At 42.1% G+C, this 13,009-nt stretch overlaps 1 protein-coding gene across 1 annotated transcript in view; it reads left to right on the top strand.

Moving 5' to 3' along the window:
* The window catches only part of LOC115205051 (protein diaphanous homolog 2), a 675,845-nt gene that overhangs the window by 558,118 nt on the left and 104,718 nt on the right, over positions 1 to 13,009 (top strand). The window contains exon 27 of the mRNA XM_029770617.1: positions 9,333 to 9,497. Coding sequence (XP_029626477.1) covers positions 9,333 to 9,497 — 165 coding nt within the window. The remainder of the gene's footprint in view (positions 1 to 9,332; positions 9,498 to 13,009) is intronic.

Below are 13,009 nucleotides of genomic sequence, written 5' to 3' on the forward strand. Positions count from 1 at the left end.
AGTTAGCCTACAACCACGGCGTCAACAAATCTCTAACAATATGTTCGAAATATTTACTTACCTTTGCTGATCTTCGGCGGAATGCACTCGGATGGGCACCCACTTCCACAAGAAATGTTCATTTGTTCTGCAAAGTCCATAATTTATGTCCAAATACGTCCGTTTTGTTGACCCATCCAGAACACTTTACAATGCCATGTGGCGTGGACGCAAATCCATAGACGAAATGTTCAAAGTTCCATTACCGTTTGTAGAAACACATCAAACGATGTTTACAATCAACCCTTTAGGGTATTTTTTTATGTAAAATTGCGATAATTTTACAACCGGGCCATAGCTATTCATCCCAGAAGAAAAATATAAAAACGATGACGGCACGTGGACGCGCATCATAAGACACCTCTCCTCAGACTGGCCAATGATTGACTGAGCCAAAATGATCTGCCCGGTAACAGCTGACGGTTGAAACCAGTTCCTAAAGATTGTTGACAGCCAATGGAAGAGTTAGGAGGTGTAACGTAAATCCTATGTCACTGTAGTTTTTCAAGGGATTCAAAACAAAAACTACATTTCTAATTTCTCCTACTTCCTGATTAAATTTTTCTCAGGTTTTTTGCCTGCCATATGAGTTCTGTTATACTCACAGACACCATTCAAACAGTTTTAGAAACTTCAGACTGTTTTCTATTCAAATCTACTAATAATATATGCATATTCTATTTTCTGGCCCAGAGTAGTAACCTGTTTAAATTGGGTACGTTTTTCATCCGGCCGTGAAAATACTGCCCCCTAGCCCCTAGAGGATATTATACTACTAGTCCTTTGTGTGTTCTGTACCGTCTTGTTTTTTAACATCTCCGGGTAGCTAATTGATGCTAAGCCTGCATCTCTCTCAGTCAAGTTCTAAATGTGCATGATTTCATAAGCAACTCTATCACTGTCTTCATTTATTTAATTCACTGAATGAACACACTGGCATTATGATTGATTAAGTAATTATAAATGGAGCCAATATCCAGCAGCGTTTTTTTGTGTCTCTTTTTTTTCTCTGATTTCTAACAATAATCTCCAGGCTGTGTCCCAAATAGCACCCTATTTCCTTCATAGTGCACTACTTTTGACCACAGGCCTATGGGCCCGGTCAAACGTAATGTGTCTTCCCTGTGGCTCAGTTGGTAGCGCATGGTGTTTGCAACGCCAGCATGGTGTGTGCAATGCCAGGGTTGTGGGTTTGATTCCCACGGGTGGCCAGTACAAAATCTTTTTTTTTTAAATGCATGAAATGAAATGTATGCATTCACTACTGTAAGTCGCTCTGGATAAGAGCGTCTGCTAAATGACTAAAATGTAAATAGGGTGCCATTTGGGATGCCGACAAAAGGTTTCTCCTCAGCCAAACTATCCTCGTCAATATACATTTGAGTAAATGAGTAGCTCTTCAGTCATCTGACCACTCCCTCGGTTGTGCTCCATTTCCATCCTTTTTCACAGGGGGGGTCACCGCTAAATGAGGATGTGCTCTGATTGCTTGTGCAGCCGTACAATGAAACGTAATTACACATGGAGGAGTGGCAGGAGAGACACTATCAGACAATTCTCACCTTCTTGGAAGTGAAGGACAGAGGGGGAGAGAGAGAGATAGAGAAGGAGGGCGAGAAAGAGAGAGGGGGCAGAGAGGGAGAGAGAGAAGAAAGAAAAGGCGAGAATGAAAGAGATAGGAAGACGGGACAGCAATATGAATGAGAATGGGGGAAAAAAATGTTGTCTATGGCATGTCCAAGGTGTTTTGTTAATTACTTTGGATAACGTCCAGTCGTTTTCAATGAGTTTTACAGTGCTGTGGATTTCAATTTGGTACAATTTTAATTATTTTCACTGTGTGAAATGAACTCAACTTTTGTGTTCTTTTCATGGGCACAACAAACCTTTTTCCTACATTCAAATGGAGTTTTAGGGAGCTGGAGAAGTATTCTGGTTGTTATTGACTAGAATTCTGAGTTCAGACAGTTGTAGGCACACCTGAGTCTGGTTGTGCTCCAGGTTTCTTAATTAGCTTTTCCTGTTTTTTTTTTGCCACTGTGCTGCTGCTTCCTCTTTGGAGGTGTAGGTAGGGATAATGTAAAGCAATTTGTGAGAAATGTTTTTAGGAAAAAAAGCCAGCCTATAGAGTATATTTTAAAACTGACTATCACATATTTTTCTTACCAACCACATTACTGATACAGTTCTGCAGTGCTAGATTCGGTCAGACACATCTGTCAGAACATTGGGTCCACAATGTTTTCAAAATGAGGAAACAATTCTGTGAGTCAATCTGTATATGACCAAACTCTTCTTTTCACTTTTAATCTACTGGTATGCTGTCACAAACTTCCCAGACCTGAACTCTGAGCTTATGAAACAAAGTTGTCCTCATTACTGTGTGTTTTGTTTAATCAGTCACTATTTATCAGTGTATTTACCATTGGCAAAGGGTATTTTCATCATCACTAAGCCACGATTAAGGCCTTGTTTTTAGCACACGGCAACGTGACACCAAGTCAGACTTACTGTAGCCTGAAAGCCAAGTGCTTTTTTTGGATTCGACCTTGTTCAACTTCTTGGTTTTGTCGTAAACCATTCAAAAATAAAAACACACACACACTTCCGCTGGAAAAACAACAGAAACATTTATTTTCAAAATGGCCACATAAATTGACTTGTTTGTTTACCTGTGTGCATGCAAGAGTTATTCAAATGGTGCACGTCACTCTCGTCGGCGAGGGGGCCAAAAAGCCCTCTTAATAAATCTCCTCTAACCCAGTTCTATTAATGTTTATTTAATGCTTTTTCCTATGTGCCTGTTGGACCCTGGTACTCTGGAGGCCCAACGCTAAACCTGAGCTTTTCCTACCCAGGCTCTCAGGCTTCTTTATCCCCTGTGTCCCTCTGAGCCAAATTACACTGTGGCTGCCCAGTAGACTGGACACAGTCTATCCAGCCAGGCAGCAGAGTGTTAGAGGAGGAGGGAGAGAGGGATGGAGAGAGAGAGGGATGGAGAGAGAGAGTGATGGGAGAGAGGGAGGAGACCGTGTGGGCAGCACCATAAACCATGCCCAACACCATTGACATGGCCCCACATTTCAGGACATGTCCCTTGGACAGCAACATTGGGGTGAGCCAGGTATGGCCGTGATGACGCCGGTGCCAACCAGTACCAGCCTGTTGTATTGTGTTGTGTACAGAACAGAATTGGAGGCCACACGTTAGCTGGAGCAGACTGGCAGCCCCCTGTGACGGGCCGTGGCAGAGACCGCGGAGGCTGTCACCGGGCGTTAGCGCCCAGGCCAACTCATGGGATTGGATGTGACCTGGTGGTGCTGAGGTGGAGTTAGGAGGACGGAGAGAGAGGCATTAGACAGGGACAGACATAGAGGTGTTAGCCGGCTGAGAGTGGAGAAATGGTGGGCTCGGACCGCCTATGACAGAACACAGTTCTCTACTAGGCTAAAATGTCCTTAAGAATCCAATAATGATTCAACATTTTTTTTTTTAATAGCTGACTAGCCTCCTGAATTTGGATAGCTCAGGTAAGATCATCTAGGATTGTCCAGATGATATGTAAAAGGAAAAGTAAGGGACAACATAGCAACATAGAACATTGCAGGCAGAGCTGATAAAGAACTAGTATATTGTTCTAGGAATCTAGAAAATGATATAATATTCCGAGTACAGGACAGTCTAGTAGCCAGTCCATTAATCCATATATATATCCAGTACATCCCTTTTATCAGCCCACTACAACTCCCTAACAATGAATCTTGCTCTGCGTCAGTGATGTAAGGCGCAGTGCAGAGGTAATGCAGCCTTTCCTTTCCTCCTTTGAGGACAGCTGGTGGAGAGAGAGACAGGGAGATGAGAGGAGACTGACAAACAGGCAGAGCCTGGCTGCCAGAGGAGGCTGCGTTATGCTTTACCTTGAGACCCCTCTCCGCTCAGAGCTTTTTGAAGCCCAGGTGACACAGGAAACAGGCACAGTGAGTGCTGAGAGCACTTCTGAAAGTTTCCTCTCTCTGAATATGGGAGGACAGGGAGGAATGAGGAGGTAGAGAGGGAGCAGGGAGAGAGGGAAGAAAGACAGGGAGAAAACTGTGTATCTGTATGTGCGTGTGTGTGATTTTGAGATGGAGAGAATGGGGAAATAGCAAGGAAGCAAGAAAATAAGAAAGAGAAAAAAGATAGCAGGACAATGGAAGAGAGAGAGAGAGAGGGAGAGAGAGAGAGAGAGAGACTAGCAGAGAGAATGCAAGAGAATAGCAGAGCAACAGAGAGAGACTGTATGAGAAATTGAGAGATTTTGTTTGAGAAGGCTGCATGCTGGCACTGCTGTAGCACAGTCAGGTGTCAGATACTGTCAGTATGACATGTCTTTGATGTGGAAAGAACAGTCGCTGAATCCCATTGAGCCTAACACCAGTCCCCAGTGACTGACAGACAGACAGACAGACAGACAGACAGACAGACAGACAGACAGACAGACAGACAGACAGACAGACAGACAGACAGACAGACAGACAGACAGACAGACAAAAAAGGACAGAGAGACAGAGGGTCAAGCAGCTAGGTGGATGGACAGGCACCCAGACAGACGGACAGCATGCCTTCACTTCTCTGGTGTAGATACCTCAGTCACTCATGCTAAACAACAAGTGGCCCAGCAATCAATGCATGCCACACCACAGCACAGCCAAGTGAACAGCACAAGCACAGTTACCTGTACTGTCTCACCTGCTTGCATCATCCATTCACCTGTTACGAACACTTCTCATCCTCACGGTTTACTTACTTCAGCCTGTCTCTCCCCAGTGAGCATAGGCCATCGACGACTCCTCACCATCACACTCTGTTCTCTATTCTCACTGTTAGGTTGAAATATATCATAATAATGTTGTAATAATACTAATATCCCTTGCTTATATTTGGAACAAAACTTGCATAACCTGAATTGTATAAGCACTATTAGGTTGAACATGAACACTTGAAATCGGTGGGCCTCAAGGGAACCCCCTTCAAGCTAATGAACATTCTGACTGTCATTCTGACTGCAACATTCTAACTGTGTAATTCATACATTTCATATATGCTAGCGCAAAAATAATCATTTTGTTGTGTTTATGAAGGCCTTGGGTAACATTATTGTATTTAAAATAACACTATAGCATTTTCATTAGTTTATGTTACTGTAGGATGGCTACAAAAACACAAATTCAAGTGTTATATGCATTTTATTTGTGAAGTGCCTTTGTTACAACTATGAAACGGAAGGCATATGTGTTGGAACACAGTAACAGCGTATTTTTCTAATGACAAAATAAACTAAATACCCCAACTACCAAGACTGATTGTCAACAATACGCGTGGTCAAATGATGAAAACATCAGTAACCTAAACATAATTTTAAGCACCAAGTGGCCTTGATAAATAATGAAAATCAGCACAAAAGCAATAATGGCGTTATAATTAATATAAGCGTTGATATAGCAGCAGTCAAAAATAGTCAATTATTATCAGCTCATGTTTACATTTTGTGCGTCTTCACACAATGGCATTGGTTGAATTTCATTTAGCTGTTATCCCTTGTCCTAACAGTTGACACAAATCTTCGTAACTTTCACTTGCTTGACACACTTTGACATACCTTTGTTTGGTTGTTGTGCGTAATAGTCTCCGGTTCTCTCTTTATTGTGTCCCCATTATCTTGTCATTCTTCAGCACCATTGTGGAGTACTGTGCAATGGCTGTGCAGGTGCCTTATTTTGCGGTGCCGGCCAATGACAGTGAAGTGAAGAAACTGTCCAAGGTTACATTTCTCTGCTTGCCAACGCAAGGTTCCACAAGCCTCATCACCACATTCCCCGACACTCAATCCTGCTGCCCGATGTGGATCTTTTCCCAGATATTGAAAGCTGTTCAGCATGTACAATTACGCACACTCAGTGCTTGAGGCGTTACCACAGATCCGGGTTCGATCCGGGGTTGTGTTGCAGCCAGCCATGACCGGGAGACCCATGAGGCAATGCACAATTGGCCCAGGATCATCCGGGTTAGGGGAGGGTTTGGCCTCCAACTCCTGTGGTGGTCCGGGCGCATGCACGGGGACGCGGTCGCCAGTTGTATGGAGTTTCCTCCGATACATTGGTGTGGCTGACTTCCGGGTTAAGCGAGCAGTGTGTCAAGAAGCAGTGTGGCATGGCAGGGTCGAGTTTCGGACGACGCATGGCTCTCGACCTTTGCCTCTCTCGAGTCCGTATGAGAGTTGCAGCGATGGGACAAGACTGTATCTACCAATTGGATAGCACGAAATTGTGGAGAAAAGGGGTAAAAAGTACCAAGAAATAAAATGTACGCACACTCTCACTGTGTAGCCTACTCCGAGTAGGCTAGAGTAGACTGATAAGACTGCTTGGATTCAGTGGACTGATATAGGGTACATACCATATTAAGATTAGAATTAGAATGGATCAATACAATAGAATGAACCCGCCTTGTTCTTCATTCACTATTGGTAATTACAGAATTATGCATCATTCCTTCCCCTCGCTCATAGATGATTTTTTTTTACCTTTATTAACTCGGCAAGTCAGTTTAGAACAAATTCTTATTTACAATGACGGCCTACACCGGCCAAACCCGGACGACACTGGGCCAATTATGCACCTCCCTATGGGACTCCCAATCACTTTCGGTTGTGATACAGTCTGGATTTGAAACCAGGGTGTCTGTAGTGATGCCTCTAGCACTGAGATGCAGTGCCTTAGACCGCTGCGCCACTCGGGAGCTCATCAACTCACAAATTCACCCCCTTTCTCATCATCATACTTTACTTAATTTATTGAATCTGTTGTTATTTTTGTGAAATTAGTTTTGGTATAGTTTAGGTTCAGTTTCGAAGCAATTATCAGGGCAATTATCAGCTGGGTATTTACAACTGTTGGGAGAAGGAGGGGCAACGGGGAAAAACCCATTCAAAAAATGACATGCCCTCCTATAACTGGTTATAACTCCAGTTCTATTTGTGATATTAAGATTCCAACACCGACAGTTTGTTGTATAGACTTATTTAGGAAAAGTCAAGAATGGAGGGAGCATGACTTCATGAGCAGTCAAATTGACTGCTTTATTGGTTCTAGTGTTAAGCTAGAATCATATGACAAAGTGAGTGGGAGCACTTGTGTGAAACACTCAAACCTTGCACCATTAGTGGATTTGATGAAATATTTGGGCTCATTATCACGTGACACTAAAAGTGCTGCTTACAGCTGGTGAAGGGGAGAGAAAAATATTCAGGAACATTGGTTAAGCAGGACCATATTGTGGTTTAGCAGGACATTAATGTGATTTAGTCAGACCTTAATGGGCTAGAAATAGAACTACTGTACAACTTTGTTGAAAGTTGGCATCTTTGAGAGATTGGTTGTTTGCAAACAAGGTTTGATGTAAACACCCTTCCATCCAGCTCTTTTCATCTTTAAAGAGAGCAGATGAGAGAGGGAGAAAGAGAGAGAAACAATATATATAAAAAGAAAGATAGAGGAACACAGAGAGAAATGGAGAAAGTGACAGAGCGAGAGCGAGAGAAAGGGGAGAGTAAGCGAGATAGACAGTGTGACAGAAAAAGGGAAAGAGAGATGAAGAGAGAGAGATAAAGACACATCTATCAGCCAGATAAATCTATCATCGCCAGGCTGTGTGGGCTGTAGCGTTGGTCACTACCAGTGCTGCTGTTGGGGTCCAGTAAACACTGACCCGCTGAGAGCTAATCCAGCTTGTCTCGCCTCCCGCCGGCCCTGCTTTCATCCCCGCTCAGCTTGATCCAACGTCGGCGAGGACACGGCTGCAGCAAGGCCCCCGATCAGCCATCACACCCCCACCCCTGATAGATCCCATACACACCAGCCCCATCGATAGATCCACAGCCCAGCCCATAGGCCTGTAGATCAGCTTTAGACAGCCTTGGACAGATGCACAAATGCATAGATCAGGAGATACAGGTAGATAGATGAAGGATTATGTAAGTGATTGATAGAACAGTGGCGGTGTTGGATGCTGTGTTGTGTCTAATAATCCTCAGTGTTGTTGTGTGATGCTGACAGTGAGAGCTCCGTAGTGGTTGTGTGTGTGTGTGTGTGTGTGTGTGTGTGTGTGTGTGTGTGTGTGTGTGTGTGTGTGTGTGTGTGTGTGTGTGTGTGTGTATGTGTGTGTGTGTGTGTGTGTGTGTGTGTGTGTGTGTGTGTGTGTGTGTGTGTGTGTGTGTGTGTATCCATGCCTGCTGAAAGTTGTTTTGCAAAGTGTGTTCAATAGAGGTGTGCTTTTCACCTCATCTCACACACTGTCACACTGTGTGTTTTTCCATCTGCGTTTGTGGCAAAAAACAACCAGAGTCTGGTCTCAATGCGTTCAGCGGCCGCTGGGATAATGCTGCACTGACAGGAGCAGCTGTTAATGGCCATTCACCCGGTAGAAAGTGCTTCATCTGCTCTGTAAATTACACAGTGCGGCATGGGCCGTGGTTCAAGACGACCCAACCCCTCTCTTGTTGGGAGAAACAATGGAACAATGACTGAAATCAGCTATTCCAACAGCCATTTGTGTTGCGGCCTACTACAAAATACATTCCTATTACTCCTGGCCCGCATGCTATTAGCCCATGGTGCCAAAGACTCCAAAGTGTGATGGAGAGGTTATTGAAACACACACATTAGTTTCTCTGACCTCTCCCTGTGTGAAATGCAGTGTTTTCTTTTAGCATTTTTTGTGAGCGTGGGTTTACAAACGAGTGAATGGTGGTGGTTTGATATCTAGCTCAGGGATGGTTTTCTATTGTTGGTATGACAACACACATTCTCTGACCTCTCCTGTCTGGAAGGCACTGGCTTTCACGCCACTATTCTTTTCCCTGCATGGGTGGGTTTACAAAGCTTGTGAATGATGCGAAGTTATAGTTTTCTCCATTTGCTTAATGATGACTGTTTATTGTTGTTGTGACATCACATGTAATGGTGACAAAGTGTTATGAAGTCTCATTTTCGTGTTGTTGTATATTCTCACCTGGGTTCGCATACTTTGAGCGTTTCCATGAGTATGTCTGGAGTGCCAGTCTGCCTGGAGTGCCAGTTCACCTGGAGTGCCAGATGTGTGGGGTTTAACATTTGGGGACCTTTCTATTGGTTTATTGAGCAAGGCAAGCTCAAATCAGGCACAATTAAAGAATTTGAATCGATTTTTCAAATGGTCTGACAAGTACTATTGATAAAAAAAAACATGTTACTTTCCTTGACTGTACCTCCCTTCACGGCTTCTCCAAGCATTCGCGGGAGCAATACGAGAAGCTTTCCACCATGCACAAGAACATGCAGAAGCTATATGAGAGCCTGGGCAGCTACTACGCTTTCGACCCCCACGTCCTCAGCGTCGAAGACTTCTTCGGTGACCTGGCCTCCTTCCGTACCCTCTTTGTGGTGAGTACAGCACATATACAAGTTGTTCTCTTTGGAAAAGATGGAAAATATGTCTTACCTGTACGGTCATGACACACACACACACACACACACACACACACACACACACACACACACACACACACACACACACACACACACACACACACACACACATACAAACACATGCACGTGTTGTTTTTTCTCTATTTCTTCAATTTGTTATCCACGAAATGGGTGAATTTTGCATCCCTTTGATATTTTAAGTAGAAATGATGCACCAATATTGAATGTTATTAGCCTGTTATATTAAATGAAGTGCACTTTAATATAGACCACTTGGAGAATTCAATACATCATATGTTTTATATGAATAAAGGCTTGCGAATGTGCCAAAATGCATAATTTTGACATGTCCCTACGCCAACCCTTTGTCACTTCTAGGAAGATTTCAACACACTTATCCTGAAATGTATCCAAGTTTCACCATCATTGTAAAGGCCTAGTAATTTTGCTGCTTTGACAAAGTCATTTCTGAAGATTATTATTTATATTAATGTGATTAGGGATGCATTCACGTATGTCCCTCATTTTAAAACAATTTAAAATAATCAACCATTCCACCAAGTTAAATTATTCACAGCAGGTGACATCATTTGGGTCTTCTGAACAGCATGGTGAAAAAGAAAAGTAAACTTTTTTGGTCTATTTATAATTGCTTTATCATCTTTGACTGAGGTGGTTGAACTCAACACATCAACCTTGTTCGCTCAATTAATGTTAGGAAAACTTGAATTTGATTAAACTTTCATTATGTGTGTAACATATGTATAATTCCTAATTTCATGAACACCATGTGGTCCCATGCTCTTCACTACATGAGGAGTAATGGCCGATCTTCACCTAAAACCTCAGCTCTTTTATTGTCAACCCTGTTAAAGGCCCAATGGTAACTTTAGAAGTTTGATAGGTGACTTTATTTATACTTGATCAATGAGAAAATGTGGGTTTTATCTCAAACATGCTTTTAAATAATAGTTAGGCGGTTACATAGGGTTGACAGACGGTGTGCTGAAAATGCAGATAAAATGCTCTTAGTACATAGGATTTTAATGCCTGAGATGGGAAAAAATATATATCTTCCGTAGGCTAAATATATCCTTCATGAAATTGAATGTTGAAAGAAGAGATATTTTAAAGATAATTTCTTAGAAGTTTGCACATTCAAAAGGCATCCATTTCGTGGAACGACCCAAAAGTAATTTCTGCCTGAGTTTTATTATTGCTATGTTGAATTAATTATGGATGAGAAATGCTGAGATACGTTAGTGTCCATTGACTTTAGTAAAGTGTAGTTCTACTGTACACTTAGAAAATATAGTTCCAAAAGGGTTTTTTGGTTGTCCCCATAGGATAACCTTTTTTGGCTCCAGGTAGAACCCTTTTGGGTTCCATGTAGAATCCTCTGTGGAAAGGGTTATACATGGAACCCAAAAGGGTTCTACCTGGAACCAAAAGGGTTCTACCTGGAATTCTATGGGGACAGCCGAAGAACCCTTCTAGGTTCTAGATAGCACTTTTTTTTCTTAGAGTGTACTTCAACTCAAGGACAAAACTCATGAGGTAACAAAAACACATGTTTCTCCATTCCTCATGAGAGAACACAAATGTGAACCATTCCAACAGCAGTGGGGACACGATAACTGAAAACAGTTTTTAGAAAGGAAAGCTTCTTTCAATTCATGAGCACTTCTATCTCAAACCATTAGTGAAATCCATGGCTGATGCCATTTTACTTTCGGTGTGTTACACCAAGAGCAAGAGCAGCTGTCTCAGATTTAAGAAAGTTGGCACCGTCTTAAGAGTAGATAAAGAAATTTGCCTTACAGACCTGGGAGCCTGACGACGGAGGGGCGGGTTTATAGGACAGATTAAGCCGTACATAAACTGTAGGCACTTCCCAAATAGTACCCTAGTCCCTACATAGTGCACTACTTTTTTGACCAAGACCATGGTCAAAAAGTGATAACTATGTAGGGAATAGGGTGCCATTTGGGACACGGCCTGTGCCTGAGAATGGAATGTATAATGTATCACGGAAGAGTGTAAGCTCCACACTGATAAAAGAGACTTTGGAAGCTTCTTATCCCCTTTCAACGTACTTTCATTAGCGTGCCAGTGTACGTGTCGGAAAGAAAAATAAAGTGCCTCCGCCTTTGGTGCGTCAAACAGTCAAGCAGGTCTTACGCAGGTAGAGGGGTGTGGTAAGTCTGTCGAGGCCTGGGCTTATTAAAACTCTGAAGAGCTTGGAACCGTGGAGGGTGACTCTTTCTATTCTAGTATATTGTATTCTATTGTAAAAAAATGATGTATTAGACTTATTAGCTACCTCCCACCATTTCAAGGAATACAATGACTAAGAATGATATCGTAGCATATGATGTATTGTATTACTCTGATATATTGTATTTTTATTGTAAATATTATTTATACATAAGTCCGCTGTGTTTAAGCTATTACCTCCCACCATTTTCAAATAGCTAGTTTACCCCCTTGAAAATCTAAATATATACATTCTTCAGAAATGAACAAATACATCCAAGAAATGTACTCAACCTCACACTCTGTATGAACAAATTGAGACAAATTACTTATAATGACCCAATTATGACTTACAGATTGTGCGTGAGTATGAGTACTTCTCCTGGAACAATCATTCTTGAGAACACAAACAAATCATGCATAGTTCGGTTCCAAAGAAAAGAGAAACCAGTGTGTGTTGGTTGCCAAGCCAGGATTTTTTTTTTTCGCAATCAATGTTGTGATAATTGCGTTGTTTGCTCTATAACCCGTTAGATATGCATTTATACGGAACCGTGATAGCCAATATAAGGCCAAAAAAGCCATGCAGTGGATCTTCCTGTAAAAGTTGTGTCATACTGCAGCACACCTTGCGGGCTACCACAGAATTTTATGGTACGTTATTTCATTGTCAGCAATTGTTACCATTAATGCTAGTTAGTGCTAGTTTAACCACCAGAGGGCATCTTTGAGAAGCATTTGATAGCCTTCAATATTGGCTGTACTAGAGAATTTAAAACCTTTTTTGTAAGAACATAGTATATGGGATTGATTTTAAGAACTTTTGCTTAATTGATTTGATTAATATTGTAGTGTTTCTATTCTAAGAAAAATGAAACCCTCTGGGTTTCCGTTAGGAAAAATGGAGCTGTACAATATGGAGCTGTACAATATGGAGCTGTACAACGTGACGGTCGGGAGTAGGCTACAGTACTAAGAGCATAACATTTCCACACCCTAATTGTAGTCTAACCAATACCCAACGGAGATTCAGTAAAAATAAAAATCTCATTGATTTATCAAGACCAGTCCTCATGCTTATCTCAGAGCAGCAAGAAACAGTGCCGAAATAGTTGACCACAGTGGGTGGCCTATTACTTCAAATCCTATTGCTTCTAACTTCACTATGCTTTTTAAATAAATAAGACCTAGACAGCTTTTAACAGCACATT

Source organism: Salmo trutta, chromosome 13 (assembly GCF_901001165.1).
Source record: "Salmo trutta chromosome 13, fSalTru1.1, whole genome shotgun sequence".
In the NCBI taxonomy this organism is placed as follows: domain Eukaryota; kingdom Metazoa; phylum Chordata; class Actinopteri; order Salmoniformes; family Salmonidae; genus Salmo; species Salmo trutta.